At 40.3% G+C, this 19,157-nt stretch overlaps 1 protein-coding gene across 8 annotated transcripts in view; it reads left to right on the forward strand.

Moving 5' to 3' along the window:
- BICD1 (BICD cargo adaptor 1) overlaps positions 1-19,157 on the forward strand; it is a 171,877-nt gene that overhangs the window by 122,875 nt on the left and 29,845 nt on the right. For 7 of the 8 annotated variants that reach the window (XM_063154064.1, XM_063154065.1, XM_063154066.1 and 4 more), the window contains exons 4-6: positions 2,162-2,599; positions 8,901-9,995; positions 15,682-15,833. In XM_063154064.1, coding sequence (XP_063010134.1) covers positions 2,162-2,599; positions 8,901-9,995; positions 15,682-15,833 — 1,685 coding nt within the window. Of the gene's footprint in view, positions 1-2,161; positions 2,600-8,900; positions 9,996-15,681; positions 15,834-17,140; positions 17,215-19,157 lie in introns of all 8 variants that reach the window. The other variant, XM_063154072.1, reaches the window with a different exon arrangement.

Genomic DNA, 19,157 nt, shown 5'->3' on the forward strand with positions numbered 1-19,157 from the left:
TATTTGTCATAATAATTCATTCTAACTTAAACCAAATGCCAACAGTCTGTGGAGAGAAAAAGCATTGCCACATTTTGAAGGGCTTTAAAAATCAGTCATTTTCCATCACAGATCCATGCACTTGTGATTCCTAAAATTACTTTAATCTACAAGATAAAATTTTAAGAGCACTTTATACTTTAATGGTTGAATTTACAAAACCATATGTTATAAATCTTGGTGCTAAAATGTCATTATCTACATCTTGGGGTTTTTTGTAGCTTTTTAGAGTCAATGAGAAGGTAACCATAGAGATATAGACCTTTAGCTTTTATGTGTATTTAAAATTGAAAAAGTGTTGGTTGTTTTGTTTGGTGTGGCTTTTTTTCATGTACTTAAGTTATAAATATAGGTACTTGATTGCATTTCACAGTTTTTCCAGATGGATCTGTTTCTCCAGTAAGGAAAGATATTAAATTGCCAAATGTAGATTTGAAACTCTCATGGATTTTCCTTTTCTATTTAAGAATGCCCACTATGACTTTAGGACTTTGTTGTTTGATATGTTTCCAGTTTCTGGGTTTGAAGATTAGTGCTTTGGTTTTTGAGTTTGCCTTCCCAAAGGTTTATGAGTCAAAGACTTTTGACAGGTTGATAAATATTCTACTTCAATAGGAATGGTGCATATTTTTTTTTGCCAGAACTTTATTTTAGTTTGATTAAAAATCCATATATGTCAAGTATAATAAAATTACATACAAGGCATTAAGCTAGCAGATAGTAATGTGTTTGAACTATAAAAGGATCAACTGCAAAAAACTGGGGCTTTTTATGGAAACATGAAAATTTGGCATTTTTTCCCTCTTTCACCAAGCTATTAAATTATTTCACCTGATAATGTTATTTTTTTTTCCATTTTGAAATTAAGATGCAGATTACTAACATGATTAGCATTAAATAAAAAAAAACCCAACAAAGTGTCATCATTTTTACCAGGAATGCTTGTCAAGTGTAGGCATGGACCTTGACAAACAAAGCTCTTCCTTCTCATTTCTGTGGGGTTTTTCCAAGAGCAGTGAAAAGGAAGATGAGGAAGGACAGCAAAGGGGAAGCATTCTGCTGTGGGGATCTCCTGCACTGTCTAGGTATTGTTGATCAACTGGTTTTGAGCTAGGCTGGGTTTTTCCAGGCTTGGTTTCTTGTGAGGTGAAATGGAGAGGCCTGAACAAGGGAGCTGCCTGTAAAGGACAGAGAAGAAGCTGCTGTTTAGCTCTGCTCACAATGCCCATAAATACCTTGATAAAATATCACACCTTGGTGGTATTTTTAATATATATTTCTGTGGGGCAGGACAGAACAGTGAGCCCCTCCAGTGCTGCCAGGGGGTGTCACTGGGACACATTCCAGGCACTGTGGTTGGAGCAGCAGGTTCCTGTGTGCTCCAGAGGGACAGCCCTACACACTGTCCAGGGACTGTGGGGAGCTGCATGAGCTGTTTGCAGCATTCCTCTGGCAGTTTAAAAATCTCTAGCAATTTTGGGGCATCTTAGAGTTTAAACTGACTGTACAAATAGATTCCTGTTTAATTTTTAAAATTAAATGCCTCTGGGGTAATGGAGAGCCTTGTAAAGTACAGAGAAGAGAGTTGAGACCCTTCTACTGGTTTTGTACCTTCCATCCATATTTTTGAACTCTACCAAGATACTTGAGAGTATCTGTGCCTGAGGGACTTTACATCCAGTAGGAACTGAGATACGAGGTCATCTTCAGAATATTTATATAAATAATATATAAATAAGATATCAGGCTATATTAACCTAAGATCTCTGAATACCATGATATACCAACATTGCTTATGGCAATTCCTGGTAAATCTGCTATTACCAGGACATTTGCTAATAAACAGCCTTCTTCCCATGAAATTTCATTGCTTATCATAAGTTATTCTGAAAGAGGTTTTCTATTTCTTGAGTCTCACCTGCTGAAAAAGTGAGCACTGGAGTATGTAACAGAGAGAGCTCCACTTGCACTTTTTGCTCCGTCAGTTCTTTGCAGCAGCAGGCAATGTCTGGTGTTCCAAGCCACAGTTTCTCTAACACTTATCTCAACAGGGCTGATGAATGGCAGGTTTCCACAACTCAAGTTTTAGTATTATGAATGTTCTTTGTCTTGTCTAATTCAGGTTGAATACGAAGGCTTAAAGCATGAGATTAAACGATTTGAGGAGGAGACAGTGTTGCTTAATAGCCAGCTAGAAGATGCCATTCGGCTGAAGGAGATTGCTGAGCATCAGCTGGAGGAAGCTCTGGAAACTTTAAAAAATGAAAGAGAGCAAAAGAACAATCTGAGAAAGGAACTGGCCCAGTATATCAACCTCAATGATAGTATGTATAATAACCATATTAATATATCAGTAGATGGGTTGAAGTTTTCAGAGGACGGGGGTGAGCCCAACAATGACGACAAAATGAACGGACACATCCACGGGCCCCTGGTGAAACTCAATGGTGACTACAGAACTCCCACGAGTAGGAAAGGAGAATCTCTGCACCCCGTCTCTGACCTCTTCAGTGAGCTCAACATATCAGAGATACAGAAACTGAAGCAGCAGCTCATGCAGGTAAGGCCTGAATTTAACATTCTTGGAGTGTTCAGACATGTCCTATGAACCCTCGTGCCAGTTTTGCAGTGGTGATGTTCTTGACCATGTGTGTCCATTTTCCAGACTTTGTCTTTGGTGGTTTTTTAATATCCCGGTTTTGCCAGAAATATCCCTAGTAAACATTGTAAATACCCCTAGTAAACTCTACCCCTAGAGTTTACTAGGGGTACCCCTGCATAAAAGTCAGTGTGACCTGAGCAGATATTTAGTACGAAGGGGAGAAAGGGACATAGATGCTGGGGTTACAGAAGGTTGGATACCTTTTTTCCTGCTTTCATAGTGGTGAATGTCCCTGAAATTGCAAATGAAATAAGGCATTCTTCAATATGAATAAGCTATCTGGAAAAAAACCTCATTACAATACCTGCATCTACAGATTTGATCATGGTCCCTTGCAAGTCAGAGGGAGTTTCTGCCGTTGAATTCAGCCTGAGCAAGGTTTGGCAGGCGGTCAGGGAGAACAAAAGGAGGGGAGGGCTGCTCTCCACAGCCGTGCTCCGGGAGCATGTGGCGTGTGGGCTGTCACAGAGCACCCTTGTCCCGCTGGCAGCCCCGGCGGATGCGCGGCTGCAGGGGGTGCCGGGGGCTGGGACAGCCAGCGCTTGTTCCCTGTTCATTCAGTGCTTGTTCCCTGCTCATCCGTGCCCAGCTAGAGCAGGAGCCTGGGATGTGAGCCAGAGGAAAGCACAAGCTGGCAGCCCCAGCGTTGCCATCGTCTCAGAAGGGGTGCGGTGCCACGCAGAGAGAGGGTCCTGCTGCCCAAGCTGGTGAGCATCTTGTCTGCCACAGCAGCTTGAAAGGTTTTGGCACCATCAGGGAAACGCCCAGCATCTTCCAGCTTCAGGCTTCTGAAAAGCACCTCTTCTAAAGAGGGGAAATATCAGCCCTTTACTGCTTGAAATGTGGAAGGTTGTTTGGAAGTGAAGTAGAGCAAAACCAGTTTTCAATGCTTGCTAGGGAACAACAAATCCCTATGTGGTCTGTCCTGTTTCAAGAAGAGTTAATTGTTTTATTTATCTCATTGCCAAATTCACTGTGGGATGTTTTGATCTGAGCTGTGACAGGGTGAACATGGATGATATCTAGTTCTTTGCACCAATAACTTTGACACAAAGCATACATCATTTGGGTGTGAAAGCTTCAACTACAGGATTTTATTTACATGACAAATTCAGTTAAACTCTTCCAATTTTAAAGCGAACAGAGTGTATATTGTATATATATGCACCTGGAAGAACATATACATGAATATATGTAACACATACATTATATATATATTTATATATATATATATATATATATATGTATGCATTGATGCAGGGTGACCCCAATGTAGGGAATAATGTTCTCTGACTCCAGAAGGCTGAACAATTGTTTATTAAGCTATACGATATTACACTAATACTATACTATATTAAAGAGTTACTATACTAAAGAGATACTAGAGAAAAACCCGTGACTGTCTCCAGACAGGCACGACACAGCTTTGACATAATTAGCCAATCAATCCAAACAACCATCAGCAGAATCCAATTAACAAATCATTCTTGGTAAATAATCTCCATAACACATTCCACATGTGCCAAACAACAGGAACAGCAAATAGAGGTAAGAATTGTTTCCTCTTCTTCTCTGAGCTTCTCACTGCCTTCCCCAGGAAAAATCCTGGGAGAGAGAATTGTGTCTCTCTCTGTTCAGAGAATATGCGTACCTTATATATGTATGTATGTATACATATATATATATTATACACAGCTTCTAATTTGATTCAGAAATACAGTGTTAAGAATTAAAAAACAGTTTCAAAAGAAACACTTTGAAGTGTTCACACTTCAAAATACACTGTTTTAAACCATAATTTACAATGAAATATATGCAATATAAATTTTGAGTGAAAGTTGCTTAGAAATTGAAGAAGGGTTGCTTTGAGTATGCTTTTTCTTGATTTTATTAAATTAAGTGCTGAGCATGATGAGTTAGCAAACTTCTGCTTGAAGGATACTGCAATTGTCTTTATCTTCTCTGAGTTAAAAACTTATATCTTTTAAACAAAGAAGCAACCTTCTCACAGTCACTAGGAACAAACTTAGGAGCCTGTGAAAGAAATTATAACTATTTTTGGTTGTAGCATTTTTTGGTGCTGGGCCCCAGCACATCTGTGCCAATGGTGGCCACCACTGTTTGGCATTTACGTCCCGTTAAAAGGTTCATGGTTTAGAAAGACACACTAGACCTCAGTGAAAGCCTGATTCCTTTAGATACCACAAAGGGTCACTGCAAATGCTGATGTTTTACAAAGTGATCTCCTTCTCTGTTGAGTTACATCAGTTCACATCACACAAATTAAATTTGGATCATACAAATTAAATGTGAAAAATTCTGCCAAAAATTTTTTGTGTGGTAGATGTGAGACTTAATCAGGTTTTAAAGGTAAATCATCAGCAAAATTGGATTTTTTTCCCCCTCTGCAGTGTCTTTGCCATATGGTGTTCATTCAGCTGTATCTCAGTATTTGGTGTGAGTGCCTCCTGTTTTTTGTGAAGGGGCTGCACTAGGACAGAGTTTCTGAAGGAACTGATCATATATTGGGAACTATTTTGGCTATAGGACATCAGGTTCCTTTTTAGGATAAAAGTAACCTTCAGATTTGCCATTTTGTAAGGGTGTCTGGCAGATTGTTTTTGCTCCTCTATCTCATAAAGAAGACTTCACTGAAACAGCATGACAAATAGAATTCTTTCTACAGCTTTTGAATGCTGCTGTTTCATGGGCTGTGCTGGTCCTTGGAGAGATTTAATTGCACCTATTCCTGTTCCATAGATATATCTGCTGTGTAACAAATGTCCTGCTGAAAAATTTCATTTTCTGAGATTTTCTTAGAAAAAATCAGGGCTTTGTGCTCTTCCTTCCTGTTTGTTGTGCAGTTGAGAAAAAGTTCTTTGTCTCATCCTTTAAGTCTAGGACTTCTTTTCTTCCCATGGTCGTGCTTTCCCTTTTTCTGAGGCCAGTATCATATTTGGAAAACTTAGATAAAATTCTCTTTAAAAAGGCAGAAAAATTAAAAGTCCCTGCAGCTCAGTTTCTGACACACTTCTTCAGCTGCCTTGTACTTTTGTGGCAAATATGCTATAGCTGAGATTCAGGGTTCTTGAGATGAGTTCTCCTGTTAATTTGTTCCAGTCTCCCCCAGGAATTGTTCACTGAAATTCTGATGTTGTTGAAAAAAAAGGAAAAGAAAAAGGTGAGGACATGAGTGGGTATGGTTAAATTGCTTTCCATAATTGCAAGCTATAGATGCAAATTGGGAAGGAAATCTCCTCAAGCTGAAATCTCTGAAGGGAAGGATGCGTTGCAAAATAGGAGACAGCTACTTTTGAATTGCTTTTATTTTCATTTTAAGATGATAAAAATCCTTACTGCAACTATCAATTCCAGTGTCAAAAAAATGCACCAACTGGGCTGAAAAATACCTGGAATTGCCATAAGTTTGCTGTGGTGGAAATAAGAATATAGTACTGTCTAGAACAGGAAATATTATTGCTGCATTTGGGAACAGCAGAGTCATTAATATGCAAAAGGTGTGCTCAGGACTGAGCTGGAGCTTTGGGGTTTTTCCCTTGGCAGTAGGAGCATGTATTTATGGTTTTAAACAGAAGGGGATTAGCTGAATCCATTATTGCTGGTCCAGAATGAATAAAATTGAGAGATCTGTGTATTTCCTTTTGCTTGCTGTGCAAGTTGATATATGGGTTTTAAAAGTTTAAAATGTTTTCTTTGGAAAGAATTCTTTCTGTTTGAAATGAGTGTTTCCAGAACCCATTTATGTTCAGAAGAGAAATTATCATCAAGATCCAAATTAGCTCTGCCACAGTTTTTCTTCCTGATAGGGTATAATGGCTCAGATCAGTAGTCCTGCAGGATCAATTCTGTCTGATTAATTTAAGCAGGCACTGAATCACTGTGCTGCTTTAACACACAGGTGTTTTCTCAAAGGAAAGGCTTTATTATAATAAATATTATTAAAAATAAATATTTATCTTTACATGGGTACAATATACAGTGAATTGGCTTCTTTGTTGTGAACATGCCCACAGTGGACCCATAGACTTTAATAATCCAACTGCCCTTGGTGTGTAATATGTGGTTCTTTATTATCACTACCATTTCTCACTATAAGGTGAGAAGATCCTTTCATTAGCCAAAAACCTGATTTCCTGATTTTTTTTGTGCATTTGCATAGCTCACTGTACCAGCCTGAAGGAATAAATACCTTCATCTGCTGAGGGCAGTGTAGCTAACACTGAAGCCTGAGATACCAATTGGTCACAACTGGAGGTGAAGCTGAAGGTTTCTAGGGAAAGCAGACCTGGGGCAGGCAGCTTGGTGAAAAAAAAGAGGAAAGCTGGTGAAGAGACTCCTGTTGAGTTGATCTCTGAGGGTCCCCAGGACAGACCTGACCAGGAGATCTGTAGAAAGTGGTTGCCTTTAAGAAGATGCGCTTGGCAAAAGTGAACTTTACCCTGTTTTGGGGTTTCTCTACAAGAGTAGGCTGACATGGGGGCTGAGCAACAATGAGGTTGGTAGACATACTGAGGGAAGGAAAAATGGAGGAGGATACCAAAATACCTGTGGTTCTTGGCTGTCCTCTTCTGCACTGATGATGTAGTGCTAAAAGTGGAACACTTCGTATCTAAAGAGAGAATCTCTTCCTGGATCATAAAATAATGATGAGGTTTGGCACTGTTTTTTTATTTCTTAAGGCATCAGTCCCCTGTATACAATAAAAGTAGGATTTTTTTAAGATGTTTTATCATGGCTTCTATTTTTATTTGTACATTTCTGCCTGCAATTGATTGCAGATCCTAGTGGAGGCCATGTTTTGAGAGCTTGTCTGTGAAACCAAGGGATCACTGTGTGCTCCAGTGTCTTAGTGCTTCTGAGCACCAGCCATGGCTCAAAAGCCTGGTTAAGAGGAAAACAAGAGTTTGAAGCACTGCTCAGAACATTTTGTGAGATGATATTAATACCTTCTTGGTTTCTCAAAGGCTTTTCTTTTCCTTTACTAAGATTTGTGGTGGCTAATTTGATTCTCTTCCACATACTACTGATAGGAAAGGAAAGTTTGTGTTTGCTTTATTTTTTTTAAGGTTTCTTCATAACTGAAAACTTTAAATTCTCAGAATTAATAATTGCAGCACTTATGAAGGGAAGTGCCATTTTCACTGCATGTGCTGAGATACTGCAACAGGGGGAGAGAAGATCAGTAAACCTGGTAGGATCAGGGTCTTATTGTAGAATTCAGGACAAGAAGAAGGATCTTATCTCTGTAAGCATTCCTCTGCTTCCCAATTAACTCCTCAGAACAGGAAAAAGTTGGAGCATTACACTTTAAACTTGGAAGTCTTTCAGGGGTGTTATGATGAGTAGCAAATACCTGAGCAGATCAAACTTGTAAGTCTGTGTTGTTCACTTGCTTTAACATTGCTGTGCATTAAAACTTTTAGAGGTGTCCTTCATGATGTCTTCTGTTGTTCAGTGTCCAATTTTCTATGTGGATATTTGGTAAGAAACTTACTAGGTCACAACCCGTGGGTTGTTAGTTACACTACAAGTCCTACTTTTTCTGGCTTGAATTTAAACAGATGGATTTTGGTTACAGATAAGTGCTGGGGATGGACAGTCCTGGGAGTTGCCTGTGCTCAGTGTTAACTGTGTGATATGTGCTACATTTCCACAAGATTGGTTATTCAATCTGTGGAAATGTACACAGCTAGTTTTTTACTGCATTTGCCTTAATGAAAGTGTGCAGCAGTTCAAAGATATAAATGAATATTGTGAAAGATTGGTAGAACTGTTAAAGGGAAATATAAATTCAAGCTCTATTGAGAAATGTCTTAGAGCTGACAGTGATGCAGTTTCTGTGTTCAGGGAACATATGTCCTAATAAATCCTGTATCATCACTCTAGCTGATGAGACAGTGCTTGGGCACTTGGTAATTCTTCAGTGGGCAAAATATAAAATTGTGATCTAGTGGTATTGGAAGTTGTAACAGAGCTTGGAACTTCCTAAACCTCTGAGAGTTACAGAGAGGTGCTCTATAAATTAATTTTGTGGTTTAGGTGTACATGGCTAAAGTCTCTCAGAAGCCCTCAAGCTGCAGGCAGTGGTGGGGTGGAAGAGGTGACCGGGACTGCATGGGTTTGGTGCTCAGCATGGGTGGGATGAGATCCTGGGTTTCTCACTGTGACTCTGTTGCAGGTGGAGAGGGAGAAGGCCATTCTCCTGGCCAACCTCCAGGAGTCTCAGACACAGCTGGAGCACACCAAGGGAGCCCTGACGGAGCAGCACGAGCGTGTGCACAGGCTCACGGAGCACGTCAATGCCATGAGGGGCCTGCAGAGCAACAAGGAGCTGAAGGTTGAGCTCGACTGTGAGAAGGGCCGAGATTCCGGCGAGGAGGCGCACGACTACGAGGTGGACATCAACGGCTTGGAGATCCTGGAATGTAAATACAAAGTAGCTGTTACTGAGGTGATAGACCTTAAAGCAGAAATCAAAGCCTTAAAGGAGAAATATAATAAGTATGTGGAAAACTACACTGAAGAGAAGGCCAAGTATGAGAGCCGAATCCAGACGTATGATGAGCAGGTGACAAGCCTGGAGAAGTCGACCAAGGAAAGCCAGGAAAAAATGGTGCACATGGAGAAGGAGTTACAAAGGATGACAAGCATAGCAAACGAAAACCACAATACCCTTAACACTGCCCAGGATGAGCTGGTGACGTTTAGTGAGGAGCTGGCTCAGCTCTACCACCACGTCTGCCTGTGCAACAACGAGACGCCCAACAGGGTCATGTTGGACTATTACAGGCAGAGCAGGGTCACCCGCAGCGGGAGCCTCAAGGGGCCCGATGACCCTCGAGGTCTCCTTTCCCCACGACTGGCCAGGCGGGGGGTGGCATCGCCCGTCGAAGCCAGGACCCCGACCGAGCAGGTGACGAAGGAGGCCGCAGAGCCCGGCAAGGAGCAGAGCCCCACAAAAACACCTTCCATTTCTCCTGTCATCACAGCCCCTCCTTCCTCCCCCGTCTCTGACACCAGTGACATCCGCAAGGAGCCTATGAACATCTACAACCTCAATGCCATAATAAGGGACCAAATCAAGCACTTGCAGAAGGCTGTGGACCGGTCGCTGCAGCTGTCGCGCCAGCGGGCCGCGGCCCGCGAGCTGGCGCCCATGATCGACAAGGACAAGGAGGCCTTAATGGAGGAGATCCTGAAGCTCAAGTCGCTCCTGAGTACAAAGAGAGAGCAGATCGCGACCTTGAGGGCGGTGCTGAAAGCCAACAAGCAGGTAAGGGGCTCCTAAAGCACTCAGGAAAGTCAGTTATTTATACAGATCACTTACAAGCTTTCACAGGGGTGTTTTGGAGGAGAGGTTTTACTCACAGGTTATTTAGCCTCTCCCTCAGTCACAGCAAGGGCACACCATCCTTCCCTCCCCTCCCAGTCTCTTCTTTAAACACTTCAGTTCTGCTTTTCTCAGCACCCACCATTCACTCATCAGAGGTGTAGGCAGGGACGGCCAGAGGTGTAAGCAGGGACCAGCCCAGGCATGTTGCTGGTATTATCACAAACTGTTGGTTGGAAAACAAAATAGAAAACCCATGAAGAGGCTGTCAGTGGTATACTCTTCTATTTGGGGAAATAAAAATCTTCAGGGAATGATTTTGAGGGTTTTTTTTTTTTAATTTTAAGAGGAATTCATCCAGCCACTTTATTTTTGATGTTTCACCAATGAAAAGAAGCCAAAAATTGTAGTACTTGATATTAAATCCATCTAGATAAGAAATCCATCTCATTGCTATGTTTTTCAAGAGTGCTGTCAATTTTTCTTTGCATAGTATACCTCCCAAGCCCTTGGCATCCATTAGATTCCAGGTTTGAAAACACTAAAAAAATCTAAATTTAAACACGTAAATAGTTTTATTTATTTTGATGCATTTCCTTTTGCCCAGAATTAAATCTGAGTGCAGAAGGCTGCAGTGGCAGTGGTTTCATTCTAAGTTGCCTGGCACTTTCCCCATCTCAAAACAGTGCAGGGATCACCACATGGGGGCTTGAATCCTGGTTAACAGCTTGGCACTCTGCTGACAGTGATGGGATTTCAGTGTTAAAATTCCCAATAGTCAACTATTCTGAAGTTACACCAATCAATTAAACTTGAAATTGTATCTGTAGCTGCAAAGGATACTGGGGATTTTTAAATTGCAGCAATATTTCAACATACATTGAGTCTTTTATAGCATTTCCCCCTCTCCCTGATACAACACATGTTAAATATTAAGTCAAGTAATTAAATACCATCTCTAGCTAAGCAATAATAGCTCTAAGCAATTATATGTAGATTTTACATGTAATTAAAATGTAATTTAGATGGAATTGATGTATGTGGGTGTACATTCTGTGATTCCAAATTAAAGATTTTTCCCATTAGCATAGAGCTATCATTTGTTTTTTGCTGCTACCAGAAGATCTATCTCAGTCTCTCTCTTTTATTGGTGTCAGAAATAATGCATTATCCTAAGGCATGCTCACTGAAATGGAAAAGATAGATTAGCTGACTAAGGAGCTGCTATTAACTAATCTTTTATTTATTAGATAGCAGCATAGATATTGGTAACTGTAAAACTTGGTACAGAAATTTGCAATACTTGTCCATGCAAGCCTGATATCAGCTTCCTCAAACTTTCAAGCTAAAAGACAATAATGTAAAGATAAGGAGAAATTTAATGTTGGAGAGGGGAAGAGTTGTTCATTATGTGCCAGCCTCAAGTGTATCTGGGTGTATCCCAGAACCCAAATTCATGTTTTGATTCATGTTCTAAAAAACAGGAGTTAAAATTTATTCTTTTTTCTCCCCTTCAAAAGAGTAAGATTCTAAGCAGCAGAAGACTGGGGATTCTTTTCCCTTCCTTAGGTCTGGTCTTTTGGACTGTTCTTAAGTGAAAAATCATCCTTAACTAGGGAAGCACAGTTGCTATGTAGTGTTGGTCAGTAGTATTTCATATAAGCATTTTTATTTTATTAATAAATATTATTTATAAGTATTATTTTATTTTCACAAAGCTCTTGCAGGAAAAAGAGAGCAAGGTTTGGTGTAAGAAAATGCAAACTTAAGTCCATGAAAATGGATTATTAAATCAATAGCTCAAGAAAGCAAGGCACGTAGATCTTGCTGGCTTGCTTGCTTACCTTGCCTTGATTTATGTATCCATTTGTTCATAGCCCAAATTACTGTGTCTGCACCTGATTGGTGGAATAAACATTAACAAGTAGCATAAATGGGAATGTAAAATCAAATTAATGATGCAGTAATTTTTGTGACTGGTTCAATAATGGGTTTGATTTTGATTTCTAATCAGAAAGCAAAGCTGCCTATGAGGGAAATTTAATACCCTGAAGTCCTGATGGAAAGCTGATCAGTTGTTTTCATAGGTAAATAGTTCAATGAGGCAGAATTGAGTCAGCAAGACCTTCATGTCTGCATTAGCTATTAACTGTAGTGTCTGCAGCTTCCATGATTGAAATACCCATGAAAGTCTTTCAGAAAAAATACCTTGATAACCCAGACATACAAAATTTTATCTATAAACTAATGCTGATACTATATGGACAGAACACAGGAGAATTTCTGCTGTGAAAGAGAGGCTTGATGAAAAGTCAAGGTACAACTTCTGCTCTAAAAATACAGGCTAGTTTTCTGCTTTTTGTGTGACATAAAAATCCCACCAGAGTAGGATTATTTAGTATTTATTAACAATTATTTTAAATGGGCTGCTTCTCACACTGCTGATAAAAAGTAAATGGGATACAAAGCTGTCTTAGAAAATGAGGTTTGTTCACAGATTTCAGGATGAAGATGGCAACCTTTGGGCTGAGTTTAGGCAAACCTCTCTTCTGTAAGGATACAGAGGAAGGTGGAAAAGAACCCTGTTAGTTGTGCCAGTGCTTGAGGTCCTGGGCTCAGGTGTGTGCTGACCTCAGCCTATTCACCTCCAGGGCTGGGCTTTGGGGCTGGGGACCTGTGCTCCTCATGTCCCCAGCTCTCTTTTCCTCACTGATATTTCACACCCTGCTGGAGTCCAGGCCTTGGAGCTCTCTGCTCCCTCCTGGCATTGCTGTCAATTCCAGGTGACTTCTGCTCCACAGTAAATGCACAGTGAGCCATCAATTCCAGGTGACTTCTGCTCCACAGTAAATGCACAGTGAGCCATCAGTCTCAATCCCATGTCTGCAGGTGCCTGGCTGGGAGCCTGGGTGCTTCGCTTGCCCAGTTCCTCAGCATGACTGGTCTGACAAGACAGTGTCATGAGCACCTCTGGTGTCTTATTGGATTATTTACTTCACTGAAGAATAGTTATGCTTTTTTTTCTGTGTTTTCATCTTTTTTCTTGTGCTCCCATCTACTTGTGTGTTGTGAGATTGCATTTTTATGTGGAAAAAATTCTCTGATTTTCTGATTCAATTTTTTTCCTTTAACTGCAGCTTTAAAAAAATGCCAGGTCCTGGCACCTGCTTCATTGTGGCTCCCACTGCTTGGAAATGAAGGCTTTTATTTGTTCCATCCTTCCTTTCAGAGAATGCTCTGTATACACTATTCTAGATTACCAAAATCTAGATTATGCTATGGAACTGGCACTGGGCATAACCAGGCATATGGGTACAATTTTGGGGATTGACTGAGATGGAGATCAAATAGAAATAATTTCAACAAGAGCTGGCACTGGAGGAGGAGTAACTTGAAGCTGTGTCTTCAGTTCATTTTGTCCCTGTTAGTTTGGCACAGTGTGACAGTCCAGCTGAGGTGACCAGGCACTCTGATAGATGGAGGCTGAGATCCTCTTCTGCCCCTGTCTCCCTCTCCATTACACATTCAGCCTTCAGAGTGTTCTCAGAATTCAGGCAATTTTCCTGTCTCTTCAGGCTCCCCAAATTTCCAAGAGAAGCTTCCTCAGTTTGTGCTCCCCTTCTTTCTTTTGCAACTAAATCCACTTTTTTCTTATAGTTTTTTTTCGTTTGTTTTTTTGGGGTTTTTTTGTTTATTTAATTTGCTTCTCTAGCAGAGTCCTTGTGCCCATTTCCCATTTGTTCTTCACTTAGGAGATTTTCAGGAGGGAGATCCTCAGCAGCTTAGCTGGTGCAAGGAGAGACATGAAGTATTTCCCATAGGATTTGAAACTTATGCTTTGTTTTTTCTATGTTGTTTTATAGGAAACTTTATTAGGAAGAAAAAAATGTTTGAAGATTTGACTCAGTCCTTCCTTCCTCTGTTACTTTTATTCACCAAGTAAACTATATTTCATCCTTTAGTGTTGCACATCCATTAACTTACCCTGACATCCAAACTAAATCATGGGGATCATGGTCTGTCTGATCATTGTGCACAGTTTCAGTGATGTGTAAATTAATGTAATTTATGAGTGCACATTTTGGTCACAGCTGAAAACAGATAAAAAGCTGATTATTTCTGCTTTATCCTGCCAAGACATAAGCTGGTGTCCACCATCCTACACTGCACCAAAGCATATATCAGCAAGGCTGAAAAAAGCAGAATTGATTTAAATAGATCCCTAAGTGATTGATAATTTTAACATGTATTGCTGATGATTTCAAATCTGGATTGGAAAAACACATCTATTTAAAATGATAGGTGGTTACTACTGCCCTTTAAAAATCTGCTCTCTTATTGTAAATTGGTGTGAAAGGAAGAAAATATTATTGGTGAGTAATGCAATTTAAAAATTAATTATTTTAACATTGTTATTTAACAAGACACAAGTGAATAAAGTTGTAATTTATAGGAGATTCTAATGTGCCCTTTTGTTAAGAGACATCGTTAGTGAGAAATGTATTGAGTTTTGGAAAACTGGGTTTGAAATAGGTTTCCAGCTGGTTGGTCATTACCATCTTTTGTCCTGTTCTCTTGCTAGTTGCTCCAACCTAATGTTCTTCTAACCTTCTCTCCCGTGGTGCTGGCTCAAGAGCCCATAAGATCAACAGAGGAAATTGATTTCCTGTATGAATTGCTGCAACTTATTATGCACTAAATGAAGTGCAAAATACAACCATAACACCCTCTAAATAAATGTAAAAGGAAGCAAATTTTTCTTCAATTCATTCAAAGGCAATATTTTTAAATGTCTCAAGCAGCAGCAGGTATAAAGCCTCTATAAAACTATATATTTTGAATAACTTCAAAATTATACTAAATTCATAAGTAATGTTCAAGAATGTTCAAGTCTTGCAGATATAAGACAAATGTAACTATTAAAAACAGTACAGTAGTAAATTAAAGGAATTTAATGGATGAAATTGAAAACAGAAAGAAGGGAGCAGCAAAAATTTAGGAAAGGGACAAATACAAAGCTTTGCTTTCCTGTTAAATGAAAATTGTAATTTACACTTTTTTTTTTAGTGGTTAAAACTGCTGAAATAATGCTGGTTTGCACAGCAGTGAACATTGCCAGTTTTCAGGCATAAATCAAGCTGCCAGATCCTGGCCATCCCTGTGCCCAAGGAAAGCCTCAGCCGGCAGGAGGCTTGAGGCCAAACACGGTGATTCACAACTTGGCTGCAGAGGCTGAGCCTCATGTGCTCTGTGTCCTGTTTGCAAAGTGCCAGGGGACACACTTGGGTGTTTATTGCAGCTCAAACAAGGTGGCAGCAGCTGCTGTAGTAACTTTACTCCCTTGCCTGAGCCCTCCACATAGAGCTGTATCTTTTTGCAGAGATACTTGAGGTGCTGAGTTGTTGCCAGTTGCCATTGAAATGGGCTTTGTCCTTTCAGCTGCTTTCTCCTTTTCCTGCTTTCATGGAGTACAACTTAAAAGAAGAAGTTAAACTGTGCAGTCCAGTGAAGATCAGGTTTGATTTCTTTTACTTGTGAATGAAGGACATCAAACCCAAAATCAGGCATGGGATTTTAGTTGTTCTCAGATCTTTGTCTCATAAGGACATATCCTTGTTTTTGTTTTCAGACAGCTGAAGTGGCTCTGGCCAATTTGAAGAACAAATATGAAAATGAAAAAGCAATGGTGACTGAGACCATGACCAAGCTACGGAACGAACTAAAGGCTCTGAAGGAAGATGCAGCAACCTTCTCATCCTTGAGAGCAATGTTTGCAACCAGGTAAGGGAAAGGTGTCACCACCTGGCTCAGCACTGCAAACATGTGTGTGCTATGTGAGAACACACTTTGCTGTGCATGTTGGGTGCTTAGGAGGATAGAGAAATTATTTTCTGCGTGGTCAGGGGTTTCTTGGATGAAGGTGAATGAGTCCTAGAATGCACACTGTGCAGAACTTGCAGGCTTTCAAGTGCTGCTGAGACGTGTGTCTTGGAGAATAAAGCTGAAGAATAGCAATGTCAATACAACCTTGAGTAAAGTGTTATAAATGGCAGTATATAGCTACAGAATATTTGCATTTATAGGGTTTTTTAAAGTGGAAATCAAATAAAGGGTTTATGTGGCTGATTTTCCCATTCAGAAGTACGCAGTGATTCTGTCGTGTAAAGCTATCGTATGGTTAATGATGATCTTCAGAACCCCACATTTTCATTACAGTGAGATTTATTACTTACCAGTTGTAAAATCTATTTAATCAACCAACCTATGCTATAATCCAGTGCTAATAATTGTAAGGCTACTGTAATTTCCCACTCCAGCATAAATTCTTATTTTCTTCCACTGTGATACTCAATTTATTATCTTCTCCTTCACAGGATAAAAGCTTCACTTACCTTCTGTAACATAGTTCCTGCTGGCAGGACACTAATTAATCAACTTTCATCTTTCCTTCTCTCACATCTTCTTCAGAAGACCTTTTGGTTTTACACAGAATCACAGAATCAACTAGGTTGGAAAATACTTCTGAGATTGAGTCCAGCCTATGACCCAACACCACCTGTGATCCAGACCATGGCACTGAGTCAAGTCCAGGCTTTCCTTAAACACCCCCAGGGATGTGACTGCACCACGTCCCTGGGCAGTTCACTTCAATGTCTGATAGCCCTTTTTGTGAAGAAATTCTTCCTGATGACCACCTAGACCTCCCCTGGCACAGCTTAAGCCTGTGTCTTTTCATCTTAGCTGCTTTTTAAAAGGTTACCTAAAAATCTTTTTTTTTTTTTTAAGCTCCAGCTTTTTCATCAATAAATTCTTATTTTGGAAATACAAAAAGACTTTTTTCCCCCCTCTTCTGGTCAAACACAGTTCAGATTTCTTGTTTGTGCTTTAGTCCATAAATGATAAGACATCTTTGTGCCTTCAGCCAACATCTCTTCAGTGCTGCTGGCAGTGACATCTCACCACTTCAGCCTTCTAAGGTGCTTTTTTGCTTAGTGACAGTGGCAGCAGCAGCTGGGAGAAGTGGGAAGGAAGGAGAAAAGGGCCATTTATATGTCGTGACATTGGTGCTGTGTACAAATTCATCATAGGTCCTTCGCCAGAGGAGCGCGTGTAGCGACATAATGGAAACGAAGACCCAGCTCAGCAGGTGGTGTGAACCAAGGTAGCCTCATTGATTTCATTGGCATCTAAAGGCTTTCTTCCACAAAGGAGAGTTGTGTGTGTGTGTGTGTGTTGGAAATGCATGTGTTTACCTTTCTGTGCAAGCTCCTTGCTCTAGGAGATGCAGGAATGTTCTAACTCTGGAAGAGCTTATGGAAGGCAAGTCACTCTGGAGCAGAGGAGTGGCATCGTGAGCATAAAGCAAAACAAGGGTCTTGAATGGGCCATAAATCATCAACATATGAGGTAAAAGTGGTTTTCAAAGCTTTAGAGGGAATGTTAGATTGTTGGTGTACTGAATGCTCCTTACTCAATTAGGGCATCCTGAGTGCAGACTTTGGTTGGGTTCAAGGCATATCCTGGAGCTGATGGGAGGCAGCAGCATCCCCTCCATGAGAATTAGGCTTCAGTGATGCCACTCATCCAGGTGTCTTATCTAGATGCCTTGTGTGTAGGATGTAAAGAAACTTCTGTTGCTCTTCCATGAGCTATAAAAGGAGTCTGTGTGACCTGCTGAGTTACACATTTTTAGTTTAAAAAAATTTCTAGTGTTAGCAGTGATAAATCCCACCCCAAGAATTTACTGCTGTTGGTAAACTCCATGTAGTAGTGATTAAACACTCAATATATGGGACATATCCCTGCCCTTGACATCCTAAGTTTTTGCCCAGTATTCTCTGAGCACAGTTATAAAAAATGATTCACTACAAGGTCTTCCACATCATTATACTCCTATAGATTTTTCTGTTGTAAAATATTCATTTTTCTTCCCTAGCATGGAGTTTAATGGCCTTTATAATTAAATCAATCTTTCTAAATGGTCAAATCATTGACTCATTCCAAATAGTCCATTTGGAAGAGCATTTGTTTAAATGACAGAGAGTTGATATATTCTACAAGTCTTTTGAAGAGGAGAAATCTGTTTGAAAATACAAGGCTCTAAGATTTTTGTGCAGTAACATTAGATGCAGTAGCAGCCCTCAGCATAAAAAAGCAATTGTTTAGTCTTTAGTTGAATAAAACAGTGGTTTCCATGGTTATAGTGCATCACATGGTACTTACTCCTGAATTTGTACCATAGGAAGATCATCCTTCTGATAGCAGAATTGTATTATAGATCTGAAAATGGTTGCTTAGACTGTTGGATGGAACAATATCCTTTCTCTTTCCATAAAGCATCACTTTGGCCCCCAGGTGGATGTTCATCTGGTGCTGTATGGGACTGTGTGTTTCCTTCCTCAAATACACCAGATAAAGGTCATAGCACACGTCCTAAGGAGAGCACAGCACTTCTGTTTCTGGTCTGAGCAGCAAAGTTGACACTTTCCTCCAAAGCTCCCCTGTGCAGAAAGCAGGAGCCTTCTTTTCTGTGTTTTTCCTCACACTTGTTCATCCTTCACTGCTTAAGCTCTTTTTGCAGTTCTTTGTCTCAAAAGTCTTTCTGTCCTGCTTGTCACTCTACTTTTGCCCTTTTTCCTTCTGGAGCAGCTTATTTGACCCAAAAATCTCTGAGATTCTGATCTCTACAGCTTCCTCCTTCCCTTTTCATTAGCTGTGTATCCCTTTTCTGGGATTTATGTGCTTCAGACTTGTCAAGAATATTTCCTGGAATGCCTCTCTTAAAAAAAGAAAGCTACAGCATGTAAACCACTTTTGTGGGATTCAAAAGGTTGGCAAAACAGAGCTGAAGTTTCTGTTAGATGCCAGTGCCATGTGCAGCCTTTAACCTGCTTATTTTGTCATGGGCTGCTTCTGGTATTCCCAGAGAAAATGAGGAATTCCCAAAGAAACCTTTCCTGCCCCTCCTGTTGTTTCCCCTCACTCTCACCCTGAGTTCTGACCCAGGGTAAGGGTGGTCTGTGTTTGTGAAGTGACGAGCAGCACTCATCCAGAGGAACAATAAATAATTATTTAAAACATTAGTTTTCCAATCTAGAGTAGGTG

This window comes from Melospiza melodia, chromosome 4 (assembly GCF_035770615.1).
Source record: "Melospiza melodia melodia isolate bMelMel2 chromosome 4, bMelMel2.pri, whole genome shotgun sequence".
NCBI classification, from domain to species: domain Eukaryota; kingdom Metazoa; phylum Chordata; class Aves; order Passeriformes; family Passerellidae; genus Melospiza; species Melospiza melodia.